At 38.1% G+C, this 21,053-nt stretch overlaps 14 protein-coding genes across 14 annotated transcripts; 8 read left to right on the forward strand and 6 right to left on the reverse strand. All coding sequences in view use genetic code 12, as the record gives it.

The window, feature by feature from the left end:
* Positions 1-281: 281 nt before the first annotated feature.
* Positions 282-1,295, forward strand: DEHA2B03432g (DEHA2B03432p; the record flags this gene model as incomplete). Its single annotated transcript, XM_002770023.1, has 1 exon — positions 282-1,295. One exon carries the CDS (start codon positions 282-284, stop codon positions 1,293-1,295), a length of 1,014 nt encoding a protein of 337 aa, XP_002770069.1.
* A 272-nt stretch (positions 1,296-1,567) lies between these two features.
* DEHA2B03454g (DEHA2B03454p) lies at positions 1,568-2,566 on the forward strand (the record flags this gene model as incomplete). The annotated part of the gene is made up of 1 exon (XM_457114.1): positions 1,568-2,566. One exon carries the CDS (start codon positions 1,568-1,570, stop codon positions 2,564-2,566), a length of 999 nt encoding a protein of 332 aa, XP_457114.1.
* A 274-nt stretch (positions 2,567-2,840) lies between these two features.
* DEHA2B03476g (DEHA2B03476p) lies at positions 2,841-3,266 on the reverse strand (the record flags this gene model as incomplete). Its single annotated transcript, XM_002770024.1, has 1 exon — positions 2,841-3,266. The coding sequence occupies one exon, from the start codon at positions 3,264-3,266 to the stop codon at positions 2,841-2,843; it is 426 nt and encodes a 141-aa protein (XP_002770070.1).
* Positions 3,267-3,319: 53 nt separating this feature from the next.
* On the forward strand, positions 3,320-3,556 carry DEHA2B03498g (DEHA2B03498p; the record flags this gene model as incomplete). The annotated part of the gene is made up of 1 exon (XM_457116.1): positions 3,320-3,556. One exon carries the CDS (start codon positions 3,320-3,322, stop codon positions 3,554-3,556), a length of 237 nt encoding a protein of 78 aa, XP_457116.1.
* A 198-nt stretch (positions 3,557-3,754) lies between these two features.
* Positions 3,755-4,504, reverse strand: DEHA2B03520g (DEHA2B03520p; the record flags this gene model as incomplete). Its single annotated transcript, XM_002770025.1, has 1 exon — positions 3,755-4,504. The coding sequence occupies one exon, from the start codon at positions 4,502-4,504 to the stop codon at positions 3,755-3,757; it is 750 nt and encodes a 249-aa protein (XP_002770071.1).
* Positions 4,505-5,986: 1,482 nt separating this feature from the next.
* DEHA2B03542g (DEHA2B03542p) lies at positions 5,987-6,991 on the forward strand (the record flags this gene model as incomplete). Its single annotated transcript, XM_457118.2, has 1 exon — positions 5,987-6,991. The coding sequence occupies one exon, from the start codon at positions 5,987-5,989 to the stop codon at positions 6,989-6,991; it is 1,005 nt and encodes a 334-aa protein (XP_457118.2).
* Positions 6,992-7,388: 397 nt separating this feature from the next.
* Positions 7,389-9,920, forward strand: DEHA2B03564g (DEHA2B03564p; the record flags this gene model as incomplete). The annotated part of the gene is made up of 1 exon (XM_457119.2): positions 7,389-9,920. One exon carries the CDS (start codon positions 7,389-7,391, stop codon positions 9,918-9,920), a length of 2,532 nt encoding a protein of 843 aa, XP_457119.2.
* A 758-nt stretch (positions 9,921-10,678) lies between these two features.
* On the forward strand, positions 10,679-12,268 carry DEHA2B03586g (DEHA2B03586p; the record flags this gene model as incomplete). The annotated part of the gene is made up of 1 exon (XM_002770026.1): positions 10,679-12,268. One exon carries the CDS (start codon positions 10,679-10,681, stop codon positions 12,266-12,268), a length of 1,590 nt encoding a protein of 529 aa, XP_002770072.1.
* Positions 12,269-12,761: 493 nt separating this feature from the next.
* Positions 12,762-12,902, reverse strand: DEHA2B03608g (DEHA2B03608p; the record flags this gene model as incomplete). Its single annotated transcript, XM_457121.1, has 1 exon — positions 12,762-12,902. The coding sequence occupies one exon, from the start codon at positions 12,900-12,902 to the stop codon at positions 12,762-12,764; it is 141 nt and encodes a 46-aa protein (XP_457121.2).
* Positions 12,903-13,904: 1,002 nt separating this feature from the next.
* On the forward strand, positions 13,905-14,978 carry DEHA2B03630g (DEHA2B03630p; the record flags this gene model as incomplete). The annotated part of the gene is made up of 1 exon (XM_002770027.1): positions 13,905-14,978. The coding sequence occupies one exon, from the start codon at positions 13,905-13,907 to the stop codon at positions 14,976-14,978; it is 1,074 nt and encodes a 357-aa protein (XP_002770073.1).
* Positions 14,979-15,366: 388 nt separating this feature from the next.
* On the reverse strand, positions 15,367-15,858 carry DEHA2B03652g (DEHA2B03652p; the record flags this gene model as incomplete). The annotated part of the gene is made up of 1 exon (XM_002770028.1): positions 15,367-15,858. One exon carries the CDS (start codon positions 15,856-15,858, stop codon positions 15,367-15,369), a length of 492 nt encoding a protein of 163 aa, XP_002770074.1.
* A 182-nt stretch (positions 15,859-16,040) lies between these two features.
* Positions 16,041-16,532, forward strand: DEHA2B03674g (DEHA2B03674p; the record flags this gene model as incomplete). Its single annotated transcript, XM_002770029.1, has 1 exon — positions 16,041-16,532. One exon carries the CDS (start codon positions 16,041-16,043, stop codon positions 16,530-16,532), a length of 492 nt encoding a protein of 163 aa, XP_002770075.1.
* A 194-nt stretch (positions 16,533-16,726) lies between these two features.
* Positions 16,727-17,389, reverse strand: DEHA2B03696g (DEHA2B03696p; the record flags this gene model as incomplete). The annotated part of the gene is made up of 1 exon (XM_457123.1): positions 16,727-17,389. One exon carries the CDS (start codon positions 17,387-17,389, stop codon positions 16,727-16,729), a length of 663 nt encoding a protein of 220 aa, XP_457123.1.
* Positions 17,390-17,748: 359 nt separating this feature from the next.
* Positions 17,749-20,850, reverse strand: DEHA2B03718g (DEHA2B03718p; the record flags this gene model as incomplete). Its single annotated transcript, XM_457124.1, has 1 exon — positions 17,749-20,850. One exon carries the CDS (start codon positions 20,848-20,850, stop codon positions 17,749-17,751), a length of 3,102 nt encoding a protein of 1,033 aa, XP_457124.2.
* Positions 20,851-21,053: the final 203 nt, after the last annotated feature.

Here is a 21,053-nt window from a genome sequence, read left to right on the forward strand (position 1 = left end):
ATTGTATGTACTTTTTTCCTCTAGCGCCTTATCTGGACTCTTATACAACAATCCTTCAATGTCAGCTAATTGATTTGATTAGAAATGTGAAATAATGGAGAATACGCCTTCTTTTGTTTCGCTATAATCATTTCGTTGGTGTATTTAATGGAAAGATGTTCGAAAAAAATAAATGACACAAAAGCGACGCGAACATTTTGGCCGATGCTCATGTGACTAGGATATAAATCTTTAGCAGTTGACTAGGAAGACGCTTAGATGGCCCTTAAAACAGAATTATAATGACCGGTCAAGACTATTCTGTGTTCGAGGATCTAAAGGTCAGCAAGGAGCAAGTTATTGCGTGTTCGTATTCAAACTGGTACCGGAAATTCAGGCCATATGTGGCCAAATCGATCGTGATAAAGCCATTGCCAGATGAGTTCATCGAGTATTTGTCATCAGAAAGTATACGGTTACCGCAGGAAAACAAAGACGAAGTGGTTGCAGATAGCGATAACGAGTACAGTGACTGGTCGGACGACGAAGAAGATGCGCAGACCAACCCTACGGAGAGGTTTTCCGGGTTGCACGAAGAGATCAAGAATGGCATACGCCATTTGGGTAGTAAAGTGAGTCCCAAGTTGAATTGGTCGGCACCCAAGGATGCCAAATGGATCATGGCCAACAATACGACCAAGTGTGAGGATGTGTCGGACGTGTATTTACTCTTGAATGCGTCGGACCACATAGCACACGACATCGACGATGCATTCAACGAGTGTGGGGAGCCAGACTGCCACACACGTATTCCCTACGAGTTGGTGTTGCGCCAGTGGGTGGACATGAATCCGGCGTTGGAGTTCAGGGTTTTCATCAAGAACCGCATCGTAGTGGGGGTGTCCCAACGAGATTTGAACTACTACGACTACTTGGACAAGTTGGTGCCGACATTCAGACAGAAGATAGACGAAATGTTCACTGAAGTGATCAAACCAAGTCTCGACCACGACAACGTGATTGTCGACTTGTACATTCCCCGTCCGTTCGACAAGGTGTGGATCGTGGACTTCAACCCGTTTTCTAGGAAAACAGACTCGTTGCTCTTCACTTGGCACGAATTGCTCCAGATCAACCCCAAAGAAGTATACCAATATGAACTCAGACTTATATCCGAGACCAATCTTGGCCGTTTTTCCAAGAAGGAACACAGTGAGAACCAAGTACCCATCGATGTAATCGATGCTTCTGTTAACACCGACACCATGATAGAGTTGGCCAAGAAATGGCAAGATCTACAAGAGAAGGGTAAATAGGCACGTATATCCTAACGTCCATCATGCCCCTGAGGTGCCAGACGTCGCTAACAACTGTATATGGCTGGTGTATGACACTATGACACTAGAGTCCTGTTTGTGTATAGAATTGTATTTAGGCGAGGCTTGAGAATGTTATGGACGCATTCTGCAGAAGTTCGCAAATCTGAATTGGACCTTAATCGAGTTCCAGATTCAATACCAAGTTAAATAACAATAAGTAATAAATTGATCCTTAATCAAACAGTAGATGAATAAAAAAAACTGCTAACATGAGTGAGTTTACAGTTGAAAGAGATGATATATTATTTCCAGATTATAGAGGCCGGTTAACTGAAGGAGTGACATACAATCCGTCGAACAATACGTTAATTTGGGTTGATATTTTACAAGGAGAAGTCCACCGTGCATCATTACTTGAGGGAAAGTTTAGTGAAAGCCACGAAAGATTGAAATTTGAGGATCCAAAGGAGTCGATAGGGGCCATAGGGTTGACGAATGACGATAATGTGATTGTGATATGTGGCAAACAGGGGATCGGCAAGGGTTCGTTCAAGACAGGCCAGATCGAATATTTTTTGAAATATAACCATGACGAGACACAGAAGAAGAGGTTGAGGTCAAACGATGGGATCATTGATCCGTGGGGACACTTGTGGATTGGGGTTATGACCGACTTTGATATTTCTGAGCAAGAAGGAAAGATTTCGCCGGAAGGGAAGTTGTACAGAATTAATTGCCATGATTTGACCATTGAGACGATGGTGGATAACTGCTATATACCAAATGGGTTGGCGTTCTCACAGGACCGGAAACATTTTTACTGGACCGACTCGTTGACCTATACGATTTGGAAGTATGACTACGACTACATTTCTAATACGTTATCGAACAAGCGCGAGCACATTTCCGTGAAAGAAGTGGATGCTGTGAAGCAATTCAACAGTCCCGAGCCCGATGGGTTGGTGATGACTAGGTCTGGCGAAATATTTTCGGCTACATTTTCGACTAGCAGAGTGTTGCATTTTGACGAACACGGCAAGTATGTGGAGGCATATAAATTACCAGCAGAGAAAATAACTAGTGTAACTATAGGAGGAAAGTTGAACGATGAATTGTACATTACTACTGGTCACCCTCATTTAAGTCACCCGACAACTTCAATTGACCCCAACGATAAGACGGGCGACTTGGGCGGATTTCTTTTTAGATATCACTTGAACAAACCGCATGATGTCCATGTAAAGCATATCTGGGGCGGTAAATTGTGAAGTTGAATACATAGATCGGTGCTACCTAATATATAATAAACTAAATATGACCATCATACGTGCTATTAATCTATTAAATGTACTACAGAAGTCTTCAAGTCCGAAGCCATAATGCGATATTTGTATATCTGCACTTGTTGAAGACCATCTATAAGATTCTGATCGCCTGCAATCAGACAGAAGAATGCATTCTGAGGACCTTGAAATGACTGGTGATCTGATACTGTTGTATATGCATTTGAAAGCTCATTTCTATGCAATGCTTTCACCCGGTTCAGCCCTCATTCAACAAAAATAATACCCTTTCTACAAAATCCTCTACCAACTCGTTTTGCTCCAATCCACCGCTTCTCAAGTTTGTCAACTTGAGGTTAGCAATTTCCTTCCTGTTCTCTAGAACAGACTCACCAGTAATCGAAGCATCATTAATAATCTTTAAAATAACCGACAAATGAAATTGAAGCGACTTGAACTTGAGCATCGACTGAATCTGCGAATCGTTTATTAACTTGTCAAACTTACTTGCCGATTCATCCGTCAGTAATACTTCCTTATTTTCTTCGTCTGCCTTATCCGTTTCGTCTATACGTTCATGAATATGAACAGGGTCTTTGAAGCAACCAATAGAACAGTAATTCACATTACATTTAGGACATTTGTATTTTGATTCATTAACATTGCAAATTCCACATATAGCCATTGTTTTTGGACTATCTTTAATGAATAGATCAACTGTTATAGGAAAGTTTTACGATGAGGTTTGTAGTTGCGATGCCGCAAGCATATACAAGGTTCCACATGAATATGTTACCATATTCGGAAGTCTACTTTCAGTTCACACGTACTCATGAAACGGTGGTTACTACCGCATTAAGCAGTTATAATACGGCGGAGACCAGATCTAGAAATAGGAAATTTCAGCAATCCAGGATGTTGCGTTTAAGAAAGCAAGACTTCATGCGCATGCCCGAAACAATAGGAAGCTCGTAATCATAGCTCAAATATAAAATTTGAAATTTATGGTCTGAGGATTTACCGATCACACAATAGGGGAGGATGTACAATTCAGATGAAGCCGAACTACTGCAAACAAAAATGATGAGATTCTATTATACAAAATGCCATATATACAAAAATAAAACCGTGCGCTAAAAGAAACGCTATATGCTATTATGCTTATTGATGTTGTTACTGAGCCGTAAAACCAAATTCGAAATTGGTAAACTCGTCTAGATTAATGCTGTTGCACAACTTTTCCATGCTTCCATAATCCATATTGCTGTATGTGCGTTTTCTATCAAGAGAAAATGGAGTTAATGGAGTCATAGGTGATTTGAGTGAAACAGTTGCAGGAGAAGTGAAGTTGTCATATAGTATGGGCGTAACAGGAATGGATAGCAGCGCGTCGGTTGTAGGAATAATTTTGGACTTGAGGTGGTGGAGAACATGACTTGACAGATTTGTATCGTTGAACATGACTTGCAAAAAGGTCCAGAAGTCATCATTATCGATTGCTGTAAACGAAAGCTTGTAGTCAACCACGGACAAAAAGTGGGATTCGAGCTGCTTGATGACTTTTAAATCGTAGGTGTAATTGGTATCACTGCTATTCGCAATGTTTGACCAAGTTTTGCACGAGTAGCATTGGTCATCGAAGGATTTATTGGCCAATATGAAAGACGTGAAAATAAGATGGCTGATCATCGACATGCCTTCCTCCAGATCAATCGAACATACTGTATTACTGGCATACTTGTATAAGTAGTACCAGCTTATTATCAGATTTATAGTTGAAAGCTGAGACGAGCGTATGATCCGTTTCAACTGGTTGCAATATTGAAGACAAAATTGTTTGTACGGTTTCTTGGAACTATTATCTCTGGTGAGTATATGGTACGATATTTTCATGAAAATATCTAGATATTGGTCCTCAAACATTTCATATTATCATTAGGAGTGATTATTAGATTTGGGATAATTTGCAATCGCAAAATTCGATGCCAGAAATATATATATATATATATTAAGAAGTTAAAACGTATCCAAGTGTTCCTGTAGCCTGGTACATAAATTTTTCCGGCATATTATGAATAAGTCACGTCGCAACTTCAGTTTCACCGTTACAATAACATATCCGAACTAACCATCTGGAGTTAAAGACTATCTGGCATCTGTAACAAAAAAATTTTCTGCTTAAATGTAACAGGCAAATAAGCGCCCTCATATTTTTTTGTGCGCCACTTGATTTCACAAGCGTACAGTAAACAACAAGGCCATTATTCATTTATCGCAATTACAAAGCATGTATTACCTAAGGACAAGTGAAGCCAGTTATTCTTGCCGCAGGCGCGAACCTTCTAGCGTACGAACCCAAGCTGCGTAAACCGAAATTATAATCTGTGCACCAATATATGTAATGCAAATTGTGGTAGTGCCATTGTTTCAAAGTGCACGCATTGTCCACGCACAATTAATAAATTGCATATATCAACGCGTACAACCTTAAATCGATCATGAAATGACTAGTCGCTCGGGCCTTGTATTACGCATTGTTCCATACTACCTCACCTATGCTTGCCCCCCTAGTTACACAATTGGTTGCTGCATTCTATAGGGGTAAGGGTATTGGGTCACGTACATTTTGGGGCTATTATTAGTTTTAAGCGTTTGTCAGGGCGTACGCGAGGGCTAGGCCATATATCTGTAATTTGTTACGCTTTCCCCTAAGTACACTGGCCTGTTACTCAGGGAAACTACCAGGTCATTTTGGTAAGTGACATCCGGCATATACTAAAAATACAAAATGAATTGTCGTGAGTATAGCGTGCACCGGTGCATATGCAGATGAACATCGACCAGTCCAATTCATGCGCCGATTTGAGATAATATTATTAATGTCGCTAACGTCGTTAGTTGTGCGACTTTTTGGCTTTTTTGACTGGCTGGCTGGATCTGACGTCATGGCGCTCATTATTTAGCTTGGTCATCGCGCCAAAAGGATTTCACGACCAACTATTGCAAATTGATAGCACTACCGCAAGCTATAGTATGTTAAGCACAACTCCTATTCCGATTACCGGTTGTTTCTAATTAATGAGATCAGTATTGACCAAAAACGTATAAGACGACCAAGGCTGATAAAAGCAGAGAAGAATGAGTCGTGTACGCGCACACGATACTCTATCCGGTGATTTTTTCACTGGGGCATTGCTGCTGTACGTTCCATGATATTGCTAATGATGACAATTTTTATTTATTTCGGTTTATCTTATTGTAGAACGGTGTAAGACAGCGCAGCGAGTTACCAAGTATAAATACTATAATATTGCACAAAGAAAGCTCATCACCTATCAAATTTGAGTTAAAACTAGCCCTTTTTTTAAGTAAGGTTGAATCTGAATAACAAGGAAACGAAAGAGAATGCAGCATAAGGCCAGACACCCGCTTCTAAGGTTTAAAATTATTCATTATTACATCATCCCATTCATTGCATTGGTAGTATGGTGGGGGATGTTGATTGCAATGTTGTCATGTTGGTCTCTCCAAGGCCACCCAGTGTATGCTTTCATGGGATATACCGACCAGAGTCCAGTCTATATTTCTGATATTGGGGCAACCAACTTGAAGCCACTTTTCATTTCATGCGCTGGTTTCCAAGCTATTTTCTTTGTGGGAACCTTAATCATGGAGTACTATCTTCGTACTGCTAGAAAGTTGCAGCCATATGTTTCTACAAAACAACCTAAGTTTGCTATTGCAAGTATTATATTTGCAGCTATCGGCCAATTAGGTATATTATTTGTTTCTATTTTTGATACCAATAGTCATCATAAGGTTCACTTAAGTATGGTGGGTGTTTTCATCGCAGGTTGTTTCTTTGCTTGTTTCTTCAACTTCTTCAACTCATTCATTTTTGGAAATTATCCTCACAGATTGAGTCCAGATCATGAAAAGGTCATTTTTGGTAGACACAGATGGTCTAATGTATACATGATATCTTTCTTCTTGAAGATTTTCTGGATGATGGCTGCTGCTGCATTTGCCTTATTGTTTGGTATATATATGCAAAAGGGTAACGATGATTCGTCTGCCATTTTCGAATGGACCATTTCGTTCTGGTACGGTGTCTTATTGATCATGTGGGGTATTGACTTGTTTCCATCTGCTGTCAAGCATTATAGGGTCAGACATCCAGAAGAATTTGACAACAGCTTCAAGCCTTATGATGGTAACGAAAAGGATGACGCAAGAACAATTCTGACGTATGGAGCTCCTACATACGCAAACTTTGACCCAAATAACCCAGAAGCTCCAAATCATACTAATCAGGACGTTTTATCAAACGGACCTCCTTCTACTTTAGTCCAGGTTCCATACAACGAATTAGACGGCGCTAATAACTATAGAAACTACAATCAAGTATAAACTTTATATTTTAAGGAGTAATAGTGCCTATTCCAATCATATTTATTTTTCATGTTGTTTTAATATCTTTCTCGATAGCTCGAGGTGTCAACCAGGTTTTATGAATACATAACCAAGTTAATGATAAATTTTGTAGTAGAGTAATTCGGTCTATATCTCAGACTATGGGATTCGATGTGGTGCATCCTAAGAACTTATTACAACAAAAGTATGTAGATTTTATTACGCATAGATACGAGTGGCCTTCACTGTACTTGTAGTAATGATTTACTGACATTATCACGCACGAATTCGAATGCGCGTAGGTTGTGATAAAAAATTAATCGGACCGCTCACGGAAACCATTTCCTTACAATATAGTTTATAGTTATCTCCAAATAGAATACTGCAAGCGAATATGGATAAAAACCCAAGTGAAAATAATCAGAATTCTACAAATTCATTGGGCCAATTATTCAAACCCAATAACTATGAAAGAGCACCAATAATCCAAGCTGGACAGCCCAACCCAATTGAATCGAATTTAAGAGGAATCACTCGACCAGTGGAAGCTTCGAGTCATCAATATTTACCTTATACTAATTATCAAGGTAACCAGGGCTATACACTTCCTCCACAAGTTCCTACGCTGCAATTAGGTATAGATTCGACTTATACATCTTCTCCACAACGTCACCAATCGTTTAGTCAACCTCATTTGCAAGATCTACCAGCACAGAAGGTTAGAATGAGAGTAAGCAAAGCATGCGATAGGTGTAGGAATCAGAAAATTAAGTGCTCTGGAACAATGCCATGTAATACTTGTGTAAAACATAAAAAGGAATGTACTTATTCAACACAGAATAGTGTGCCGAATAATAACATGGCCAACTACGAAAATGCTCCTACCAAGAGAGCAAAAATAGAATCACCAGCTGCAGAAGGTAATTACTCCATATACAATAACAATACTGTATCCCAAGATGCTAGCGAAAGTAAGCACACCAACGACGAAAAGAAATACATAAGTCATTTGGAAAATAGGGTTCAATATTTGGAATCTATACTTCTGGAAAATTGTACTACAACATTTAAACCAGTTGACAATAGAGACGTTCAAGAGAATAATGAAAATATGAAGAAGAAATTGATTATGTCAAGTAGTAAGTGGAGGTATCTGCGTCGTCATCAAGTATTACTTTCTACTAAACTATGTCTGACTATGTATAATAACTTATCGGAAGAAAATAAAAAAAAAGTTGTATTACCGAGGAGCCAGTATTTTGGTTGGAATATGTCAGGATGTCACTATGTTTCCAATGAAAAATTGCCCGACCTACCTGATTTCCAATTACCTTCTAAATCAGAAGTGTATTTTGAATTCTTTTTCCGTGAAATTAACTCTGTATTTGCAATTTTACATGAAAACTTATTTAGAGATCAAGCAAGGGATTATGAAGAATTGTTTAGAAATCAAATACATTTGGATGCCAGTGAAAGAGATGCTAAAACAAACCAAACAAGATTATTTCTGGCCATATTATATCTTGTCTATGCATTAGCGATAAGATTTCAAGAGTTTCAAAAGGAGGATGGACCCAGTATAGAAACCCTACAATTAGAAGAACAATTATTCAAGTACAGTTATAAAGTAATTTCTATCTTGAGTTTCGAATGGGAATCATTTGAATTGATACAGTCTTGGTTGCTTATAACATTATACTTACGGATTTCTCATAGGCAGACTTCATCATACATGGCTTTGGGGCGTGCAACAACAATGACTCGATCGATGGGGTTAGGAAAGAATAATCCAAAACTATTGACGGCAAGACCTTACATACGTTTGAAGGCTAAAAGGATATTCTGGTGTGTATACACTATAGATCGATTATTCGGATTACTGTCAGGAAAATATGGTAGTCTAAATGATACTGATAATATGACACCCAGTCAAAGCTTTGACTTCGAAGTGGAAAGAGATTCCTGGTTAACCATGCCAGCATATGCATTGTTACATGTAGCAAGAATTTCGAACTTTATCCATACCTCTGTATCAGATGAGTTTGGCTTAGTTAAATTGCAGCAAATTAATAGTGAATTGGACCGTTTGAATTCTTGGCTCAACGAGAATGGATTTGACAACCAATCATTATTTGACGATACGAGACAATTTCTGCCATTAGTCAAAGCACAAGTGAGGTTACATTACTACGATTTGATTAATTGTATTCATGGTAAACTTTTGTTCAATTACATTGGAACCAAAATATCAAACCAAGGTTTGAAGATTCACATGATTCTTGATTCTTGTGAAAGCATTATTGACATACTAGATCAAATAAACAACGCAAATTTGTTATACACACCATGGTATCTATTCTTAACATTATTATTTGATAGCGGTATAAATGCAATCACCTTGATCAATGCGGGAATCTATAATCTGCGGTGTAAACGAGTCCTACAAAATTCGATAAGGCTAATAACAGTTTTGAGTGAAGCGCCGGTAAAAATTAAAGCAGGAGAGGCTGTTATTGGGAGCAGATATACTATGGCGAAGGAATGCTTATGGGCAATCAAGATGGCGAACCATATATTATCATTGAGGTTAGAGGAGGATATGAAGGACATCACTAGCTATGGAATTGACCATGGGTCTGCTGAAGTGAACAAGCAAACGTTCGATCAATTTGGAGTTAACAAGCAAGGTGTTGTACCTGAGGAAAATTCGTGGCAACAATCGGACAATAAAACAAAGAGACTGAATTCAATAGTAGACAGAGAAAATTTGCCTGCCAAGCATCAGCAAGAACCAATTTTGGCGAATGAGTCTGATATTGCTTCTAATTTAGACAATCCCCTTAATTATGTTGAAAATGCTATCGATTCACAACTTGGTAACTTGCATTGGTTCGATCAATGGTTAGATTATAATTATGATATTTAATTAATTTTTTTTATGAATCCATCTGTAAAACCGGCGTGCATGCCCCATACCTATTGCCCCACTAACCCCAAGAGCTCAAGAATTATAAATTTTTCGGTATAATTAATTCCCGCATTATTCTACACTTACTATTGTTATACAGAAACAGAAACCCGCCTTTCACTGAAGTAAACGCTGAGAAAATGTAAGATGTATTGTAGGAATGGTGTCTTTATCCTAGTCAATAAGTTAATAGTATATTAGGGTGTAATAAATGCAGAAGTCTATATAAGTTTATCGTAATCGGAACAGATTAGATTCGAGGCGGTATTCGCGTAATATTGACCCTAATCTGTCAATACTATCTAAATATAGTCGGGATTACATGCGCATGAGCTGTAAGACTGTACGGACTGGAAAAAAATTCCTTTCCAACCCCAATAACTTTCCCCAATAACCCGGAAAAATTTTATATGCAGATAGCGCCGGAAAAACTTTTCATAGGTAACAAACCATCATCGAAACTTCACACAACAATCGATTAGGTGATAGCTAATCTAAATAAATTTTCTCCCACTTTTTAGCTATTTCATTTGTTTCCACGCTATCTATTAATACAACATAACGTGTGAAAACTTTGAAATACTTATCGAACAAACATAGACCTCGATAGAATATAATTAATTTACAATTTACGATAATACCCCCTCCCGTTAACATCAATAAGAAGCTTTAATATTTTCGGTTAACTATTTCACATAAATAACAGAGCTAACAATATGCCACCCAAGGAAAAGAAGAATAAGGACGATAGGCCATATAAATGTACAATGTGTGATAAAGCCTTTCATAGGTTGGAACATTTGACCAGGCATATTAGGACACATACTGGAGAAAAACCACATCCATGTACGTTTCCCGGATGTGCTAAGAAGTTTTCCAGGTCTGACGAATTAACTAGACATTTAAGGATACATAATAATCCTAGCTCAAGGAAGAAGAATAGAATTGCCGGTAATTTCACGATGGATTCTGACAATGAATCAAACAAACAAATGAACCAACAGCAGTCGCTGCTGGTTTATAACCAAATGCCTACTGCGGCTATACCAGTCACTATTGATAGAAATGGAAATCATATCTACCACCAGCCTTACCCTGTATATTTTATTCCACAAACACAACAAAACAGCCAGCTGCCGATTCAGTCACCTCCACAACAACAACAGCAGCAGCAGCAGCAGCAGCAGCAGCAACAACAACAAGGAAATACCTATCAAAGTCAAACACCACCTATTTCAATTAACCCACGGCCTTACCAACAACAACAGTCAGCAGTATTTTCCTTGCCGTCGTCGCCTACGAACTTTCTGTTTGTCAACCAGATGGGCCACCAACAACAGCCATCGCAGCAGCCATCTCAGCAATCATCTCAGCAACCATCTCAGCAAACAAATTCGCTCCGCAAAGCGTTGTCTTCGGAGACTATCAAATTACCTTCAATAAATTCAATAAATCCTAAATCACCTACTTCTAGAGGACACCCAATATCAAATTCAGGATCAGCTACATCCATAGCATCCGGTAACCATATATTCAGCCAAGCCAGCAGCATGTCAAGTGGAAATTCTGCCCCTCATTCGTTAAGCACCACTCCTGATAATTATAGCAATGGCTCCAGTATAAATAACCAATCGTTATCAAATTTAAAGGATTATTTCCATCAGAACCATTTGAAACCTAATAATAAAATATTCAATGCCAGCTCGAACTCATTATCTTCCATGTCAGGGAAAATGAAGTCATCATCTGCTACAAATTTGGCATCATTGAATAATTTATCGTTGCAGAGATTAACGCCTATCAAGCCCTTAAATTCAAATACCAGAAGCAATAATAACACGCATATCAATACACCAGTTCCACAATACTCTTCAAATGTTCCTAAGCAAGACTCATCTACCTCGTTGAATCTTGAATTCTATATGCCTTCGGCTAAGAAATCAAGACCAAATTCCCCAGTACAATTACCAACCTCCCATTCAAGCTCAACCTTGCTCCAGCCCCAAAGTTATTCTCATACCGATGTTTCACATATCATGCTGCATGCCCCAACTAACCCAGCGTTCATTATATCGCCTAATGAAACACCGCTACAAACACCTTCGCAATCTCCACATTTTGGTCCACAACAGACGCCAATGGATAAATCGATGAACTCGCTTAATTTACTCAACGCAGCAGCCCAAAACTTACAACAACATGAGAACAGTACGTCGTCTACTTCTAGCAAAGAAAACATTGCGACCACAGGAACTCAATTACCTCCAATCAGGTCGGTGTTTGATTTCGCTAAATTGCATAAATGAACCTCCCGGTATATTTATTTAGGATATATATATAGATTAATTTACTTCGTTTTATATTAAGATCGTTCTTTTGTACCAGTGATGCCAGTGAACTACTCCAATGAGTCTGTCCCACATCTGATTGCGCAAAGAGACCCTGCTATCCTGATTCACGGCATGTCGGTGTTTCGGTATATGCTAGTCGTCGTTTAATAATATCATTCTTATGCTTCAATGCAAGAGTGTACCCCACCAAAAAATATGCCCCCACCGAGAGGCTCCTACTGGGCACGACATTAATCCAACGACATTCAATACAACAATTTTTCATTCGCGACATTGTCTCATTCCCTTACCATGTCGCGTCCAAGTGCGTCAGGTGACTCAGGGCTCAAAATGTGGATATAACCTATCCTGGCTGTGAAAACATCATGATCAGCGTAAGCCAGCATCATCAACAATCCCAAACACGATCGGATCGCATGAGGTAAGCACCTCTCGTATTACAAACTGATCATCTCCTACATTTTGGCCACTCTACATGATCGCTTCGCCATACATGTAATCTAGACCTACTCGTACTGGTGGGCAGGAATACGTGAGTCACACACGGACTGGACAAGCACGATTTGTACGATTCCGACAAAGTACCCATTAACCCAAGAAAGGAAGTTTCTGCGATTTCATCTGTCTCTACCTGATATTCGTCCCGTGAGTTGCATGATTCATATACACGGGTGCTAGCAACTCAAGGCTGCATACCGTATCCGTAGGACTCACTGATAGCAGTTCGCAATTATCGCATTAGCCATCTCATCCGTAGTATCATTAGGATACCTTCGCAAATTACCCCCCGACGGATGCTCTGGACCTATGCTAAGTGCCTATCTAGTCATCAACAGTCCGTAAGGTCCTATTATTGTGATGCCAAATCAAAGGTCTGAGATCCCACTACACTGTTTCCTACAAAATTACACCCTTCTGTACTATTTTATAATCGTATTTGCTATATCCAGTTGGACTAGCACACTCACAAGTATCATATGAGTACCGTATTCCCTACGTAACTCGATATTTTTTTTTTCATATTACTCCGTAGGTGACAGCAGCCATTGGGCAAAAGAAATAAGGCCTGTCGGTTTTTGTGTAACTTTGCGCATCAGCAAAAAATTTTCGTCGTTGTGCGGTAGACACCGTCAACTCAGAATACAAAATGAACAGAAAGTAATTAATTCTTCTACGGTTCCCTTTTTTCATTAATCTATCCTTTACTCCTTTTATTTTGAAATAAATATACAACAAACTACTGGTTATATTAACTTATAATTAGGTTCTATTTATTTCTTATAAATTAAAAAAAAACACGTTTATTTCTGGTTTTTTTTCACACAGATTAATTTATTAATATATTGATTCTTAGGATAATACCGTTGTATTATCGAATCAAAAACAGAAGAGACGGAATAGTTACTTCTGAATTAATCGGATTAATCTAATCGTTGAAAATCTGGTGGTTATTGAGATATTAAGTTATTGTTAATAGACGCCGTCAGGGTTATTTCAACAGAAAAAAGACTCAAACAATTCATTTCGAAACGAGCTTTTCAATAAGTCATCGTTTTCATTAGATTATAATATTATTTGGATAACATCTACGATGTATCAAGCACAAAATTATTTTCAAAGTTTAGGGACAGCCGGACATAGAGCTACTTCGTCATACAACTACATGCCGCAGTACACTCCGGGCAATTACTACGACCCATCCCAGTCACATCATAGACATACAAGATCGTTCTACTCGACGTATCATCCATCGGGGCCTCCACAGGCTTCGCAACCACAGTATATGGCACCTCCTCCACCTCCTGTACAGGCGCCACCAATGTACCAAGAGCAGCCTAGTAATGGAGGCATCAACTCCGTGTTGGAGTACGACCTCAACAACATGGCCACCTTCTTGAGTTGGTGTACTTATGGGATGTTGAAGCAGGACAAAACCCCTACCAAAGAATTTGAAAATTTGATTGTTTCCGTATTATTCGCAACCAGATTACCAAAGTCAACAATTATCATTGCTCTTGAATACATGAATCAAAGGTTTTCGAATAAGAATTTCGGTGATTTATTGGAGCAAGAAATATTCACTAAGTTGATTGTTTCGTTAGTATTGGGTAATAAGTTCAACGATGATAATACTTTCACTAACAGATCGTGGTGCGGAGCTACCGGCTTACAAATCGAAGTCGTCAACAAGGAAGAAAAAGATTGGTTGAAGGAGGTAAACTGGCAATTAAATGTGGTCAACTTCGAAACCAACATCAAAACGTTGGAGGAATGTTGGAAGACCTGGTTGGAGAAGTACAGTGGAAACGCAAAGTACAACTCCCCAGCTGTACCGCAAAACTATTCTCCATACACTCCACATGCTACTTACCAACCCACTAGTATCCCATCATCGCCTGTCTACCACGAACCTTCTTATTCATACGGCTATGCATCTTCCCCAATCACTTCATCCCCTATAAAATATGCTCATGAATCTATATGGTCGAGCTCTAACCCAGCGGCCAAGAATAGTAATAATAATATATGGACATATACTCCATCTTACCAATATGTTCCAAATCACGGTCCAGTGTTCGCTGAACCAACAAATAACTACTTCGGAGCATCCAATTTCGTGGGCTACACTAACCCATATTACAACTACAATACAGCTTCTTGCTAACGTTATTTTTATTGTTTCGTTTCGTTTAATTTCACTTGTTATGTGATAAAAAAATTAGAGAAAATTTTTAAAACTTAAAAAAATTATTATGTATTTATTTATATGAATTAATTCTTCGTTGATTATTCATAAAGAGATTATTGACTGTTTAAAACACTTGATTTTTGGTTTTACTTTTTTTTTTTTTGGCTTTTTCTAGTCTATACTAATACATGTTATCAGATGGATGAATTGTTATACCTGTAGTATTCCCTCTCTATTATTGGAATGATATTAACGCTCCAAATTAGGTATTTCGGTACCATTAATCTTACAATTACAGACACATATTCAGTCGCTGTTGTATTATTTGTCTACAATTCAACTAAATTCTAACTAAGTGATATTCTCATTTGGCCGCTTCTTCGGCTTCTTTAGCTTCCTCTTTAAACTCCCCATCATCCTCTTCGTCATCTTCATCATCATCCTGAGCTCCTTGTTCACTCTTTAACTTTTCTGCTGCCTTGGCAAAATCGATAACTTTTCCTCTGGTTCTACGGCCACCTGTGATGATATTAGACTGGTCGATTTCCAATAAGTCATCCTCCTCTCCTTCTTCAAGCCCAAGGTTATCTTCATTACCTTCTTCTTCTCCATCCTCTTCTTCCTCATCTTCAGATTTGGTTTCCTTAGGCAAATCGTCGTCATATTGACGTCTTCTATGCTTCTTTTTCTTGGAACTTTTATCTGTAGTACCTACGGAGCTGTTATCTTTGGTTTCACTCGCAACTTCTTCGTGAGCTCTTTTCTTTGAACCTTCTTCAGCCTCACTCTTCTCAGTGATAACTTCTGGTTCCTTCTTTTCAATTGATGGTTGTGTGGCTTGTTCTGTATCTGACATCTTACAATAGGGTGTAGTTCTATAACTATATCAACTCATTACACTGTACTTTGCTAAACGGGTACTTTTTGTATATGGTTGCGACACGTCCTCATTTGGACCTTGCAAGAATGAAAAAGATGGTTCTATGATAAATACGTCAAAGACTAATATACAAATAATATAGAGAATCCTAGAAAATAATGGTATGTGTTACAAGAGTAGAAAGTAATAATTTAGGATATATTACTAACATAGTTCAGGCCACGAATTTATCCGTTTCCAAGAAGACAAAAATGTCAGATTTGGTGCATTACAGATTAAGAATCACCACAATTGATAATAGAAATTTTATAGGACAACTATTGGCGTATGACAAGCACTTGAATCTCGTGTTATCCGAAACAGAAGAGTCTAGAATAACCAAAAAATCATATCAGGAATTGAAGAAAACACAAAACTCCAATTCAATAGTGGAAGAGAAGAGATCGTTGGGATTGATAATTTTAAGAGGAGAACAGATTGTTAGTTTGAGTATAGAGAGCCCACCTCCAATCGACACCAAGAAGAGAATAGGATTAGAAAAAGGTAAAGGAATCACCAAGCCGTTAAAGACCCCGGTGAGTGTTAAATCCAAGTTACAAGGACCCGTTAAAACTCCGCAAAATGCTGGCCCTGGGTTTAAACGTCAATAGACTAGGGTTGATTGTACATTAGTTATACTACGTAATCTGTAATAGTTAATATAGCAAAATATAATAATCGGTAATCGTGTAAAATAATATATATTGTGACTAGTTACCATGTGATAAACAACGTTAGTTAAGTAGGGGTACTACGTGAAACGAACAGTAACATAATAGTTAATGACAAAATGATCATGGCCACATTAACAACAGTTCGAGTTATTCTTACTCTTCTTCTCTTGAGGAGCAGGAGTCAAAGAAATAGTTGGTCCTCCTGATGGCTTGTTACCATTCGAACCTTCATTAGTATCTAACTGGTGCTTGCTGATCATTTCGTAAATGTTTTTCAATAATTGGTGGAACGACAAATCAACGTTGTCAGAAGACAAGGCAGATGCTTCGGTAAATAATAAGTTATTTTCGTTAGCAAAGTTTTTGGCTTCGTCGGTTGGCACAGCCCTCAAGTGGTCCAAATCCGATTTATTACCAACGAGCTCGATAACAATGTTGGCGTCAGCATGTTCCTTCAACTCCTTCAACCATCTTGAAACTGATTCGTATGATTCAGCCTTCGAAATATCGTACACAATTAATGCTCCTACTGCACCTCTGTAGTAGGCACTTGTAATAGCACGGTATCTTTCTTGACCTGCGGTATCCCAAATTTGGGCCTTGACTCTTTTACCATCAATTTCCAACGTTCTTGTAGCAAACTCAACCCCAATAGTCGAACGCGATTCTAAATTAAACTCGTCCCTGGTAAAACGAGACAATAAATTAGACTTACCTACTCCTGAATCCCCAATTAAAACAATCTTATATAAATATTCATAATCATATGAGTAATCATCTGTGTTATCCGACATTTTATCTTATTATTACTAATTAAATTTGAACTTTCCAGATTTCGTTTCTTATACGTATACTTAATTATTCCAATTATTTTCAATAATTTCTCACACCCAAGTTCTTATAAAATAATCCTTAAAAACTCAACGACGACTAAGGCTAAAATTCCTTGATCTATGACTGCACAAGTGAATAATATGATTCTAATTAAGTCTTATTAGCACTTTAGACGACAATATAATTCTATGATTTTATTGCTAACAATCTGTCACAAACAAAAACATAATTTATGACAGTACACACGACCGTATTGACGTATAAGCTAAAATTTCATAACATGATACACTATATATTGATTAATAATACTAAACTAGAACTACGAAGCACCCAAACGTTTGTCTTCTCTGGCAGCCTTTCTCTCCATTTCATCCCAGTCTTCACCTTCTTCTTCTTCTTCACTTTCACCTCCGCTAGCATCACTACCTGAAGCATCAGACGAATAATCGTCTTCAGATCCAGCTTCACTTTCTACATCCTCATCACTAGGATCGGGATCACTGACTTCGAATTCAGACTCTTCGTCTTCTTCGTCTTCTTCTTCAGAGTCACCTTCTCCTGTCAAGAAACTCCAACCACCGTCAGCAAAGAATTGGTAAGGGTCGGATTGGACAGTCTTCATAATAGTTGCCCAGTTCAAATTCATTTGACCTTCGGAGATAGGAATATCGACATCAGTCAACCAAGACTTGACATCTTCTAACAATTCCATTGGGATCGTATTGATATGGACGACTGATTTGTTGAAGTCTTTGAAGACAAAAACTAAGTCGAAGTTCTTCAAACCAAATTGAACTCTTTCCAAGTGGGCGATTTCTATTTCTTCCAAGGTCACAACTAAGTAGGGAGGGTCAATTAATTGAATCAAACAATCACGAGTTGGCATACATAAAACAGAAGACCTGAATGGCACCCCAGAGAAACCCAATTCTCTAAATGGGATATCCAAGTCAACCATTCCTGAGGAAGAATCCGAGATCAATTCTGCAAAGGCTTTGAATTCCTTATCCAACAACGCCTTTCTTCTTCTTTCTTCTTGTTCTTGTTGTAATTCATCTTCATCACCATATCTGTATCTCCTCTTACGGCCTCCGGTTTCGTCGAATGCCATATCACTAGCTTCACGGTAGAATTGAACATCGTGGGTTTTCTTCTTACCGATCATAATTGGATTCTTTAAGTGACAATGAATAATGACAATTAATTCGTCCTTGCATGATTGGAAAAACAAGTGTTTAATATTGGAAAATAAAATATCCACCTTTTGATCCATTCTAATCGATGACTGATATCTCAAACCATTTTCATGGATTTGCAAGACACCGCCAATCTTTTTAGTATCTGGTTGTGGTCTAATGAAGACTTGATCCAATTTCTTAACTCTCGAGCCCTTTAATTCGACCAAATTGGCCTGACTAACAACATCAGCCATCTGTTTCTTTTCTTGTTCCCTCTTAACAGCATCTTTCTTTAAATCTTGAATAGCCTTATAAACATCTACCATTCTTTGATGGTCACGAGATCTTAAAGTAACCGATCTTAAGAACGAGTTTTCTGGCGAATCTTCATATGGTAATTCGGCTCTTCTAGAAACATTACCACCAGCTCCCGGAGAGTTAAAGTTCAATCTCAAATAAGTGAAATCACCTTCTTCATTCTGGGACCCGTTCTTAAAAGAATTGATATGAAATGGAACTGGTCTACCGCAAATTGGTAATATAATGGTTTGATTTTTATAGTCAACATGAATTTTTAAATCCCTAACATTACTAGGGATTTGAGATTCTCGTACATACGATTCGTACTTTTTGAACACTGGTTTGAAATCCAGCGCGTCAGTTGCATCAGCCTTAGAAAATCTAGCTAATCCTTCATGTTGTCTTTTTTCGTGCAATTTCGATTGAATTTCTTGACGTATCTTCTCGGTATTATTAGAATCATCGGCGGCTGATGATTCGTGTCTCAATTTAGATTTTAAGATCTTTGAATTGGCTTCATTTGCTGCTAAATTCTTTTCGGTTTTGATGTTCTTTTCGGATTTCAATTTCTTGTCCCCACCATTTTCTGATTTAACGGCAGTGGGTTCGTCGTCCTTGAAGTAAAATGATGTTTCTGATCTTGCCTTCGGATAAGTGGTTAATAATATAGGTTCCGATTCACTTACTTTGAAAGTATCAGTTAATATTAATGAATATTGCTTTAATTTAGGATTCAGGGCCTTATCGTTAGTTAAATTGCTGAATCCAAGAGTTAAAGAAATTATTTGACCATTTTGCAATTTTCTTTCATTCTTAGAATTCAATACAAAAGTCGAGTCTCTAAACTCAATACCCATTAACCAACCACAGTTTTTAGTGAAGTGTTGAACTAAATCTGGCTTCTCGGATTTAATAAAATCGAGAGCACCTTGATAGACTTGCAGTGCAACGGTACCATCTCTTAATAAGGTGGAAGTGACATGGTTTTGTAGTTTAAGCAAGAAGTCATAGTTGGTTTCCATAGCTGGAGTAGGATCAATGAAGAAAGTTCTAGCTACGTTAGAACAATACGACTTATAACGCAAACCTAATGAGGCCAAAATAACCCCGTCACCAACTAAAGCCTTTGTTGTCGATTGTGCACTTGGCTTTAAATCGTATTCACCACCACTTTGGATGATTGGCGAATAACACCAATCAACTAAACTGGGATCGAATTCCTTCATCGATTGAAGCAATTTCTTACCGGTAGCAGATTTAGTATACCATTTATTGCTGTCGATTTTGTCTTCGATTTTTTCAGAAAGGTCCGAATTCGAAGTTTTCTTTTCCTCGTCAACGACCACCATCATCTCGTTGGCAAATGCATCCATTAATACTGTAGACGATTTTGATGCGATCTTAGTATTAGCAAATTCTTCCAGGTCTTTAATTTCCATCGATTCCGAAAGTAATAATGCACAATCGCTGAATGATAAACCTGCGTCAGCAGATACTTCGTTCCACTCATCAATAAACTTGCCTCTGTATTGATCCTTAGCAATATGTCCAATAGGCTTCTCTCGCGAACTCATTTTCTTCAATTCTTCGATCAATTTCTTGAATGTTTCCTTGTTCTTCTCCGCATCCTTGTATCTTGGCCAGATCTCAACACTACTTGAATTTTCTGTCGGCTTCGATGTCAAGTTCGTCAAGTATTTGGCTTTACCCTCAGATGTAATAAAAACACATTTATCTTGCGTAATATATATCCCAGTATGAACAAATTCATACCCTAATAACCATGTTTGCAAAACAGTCGTCTTCTTGTACGTATTTTCATCGTCTGACGCCCCTACCAAAAGCAAGAGACATGACTGCTTGTCTTGGATAGATGTCAAATTTTTCTGAATAAGCGACAATCTCTTATGAAAAGAGTTAGAATCGATCTTCACTTCAGACATACTAGATGGATGTTCTATCTTATCCTTTTCAAGTTGTCTTATTTGCTTTCTTGACGTTTGCCTTTAATGTCTATTCATAATGGCCAATGTGAATTTTTGACTACTAATAAAACGTTACACAAAAATGACATCACAAAAACGCGCTGTTAGTACGCGTTGTTGATGTATCTATATATTAGTATCTTTTTATTGAATCAACAATA

Source organism: Debaryomyces hansenii (assembly GCF_000006445.2).
Source record: "Debaryomyces hansenii CBS767 chromosome B complete sequence".
NCBI classification, from domain to species: domain Eukaryota; kingdom Fungi; phylum Ascomycota; class Pichiomycetes; order Serinales; family Debaryomycetaceae; genus Debaryomyces; species Debaryomyces hansenii.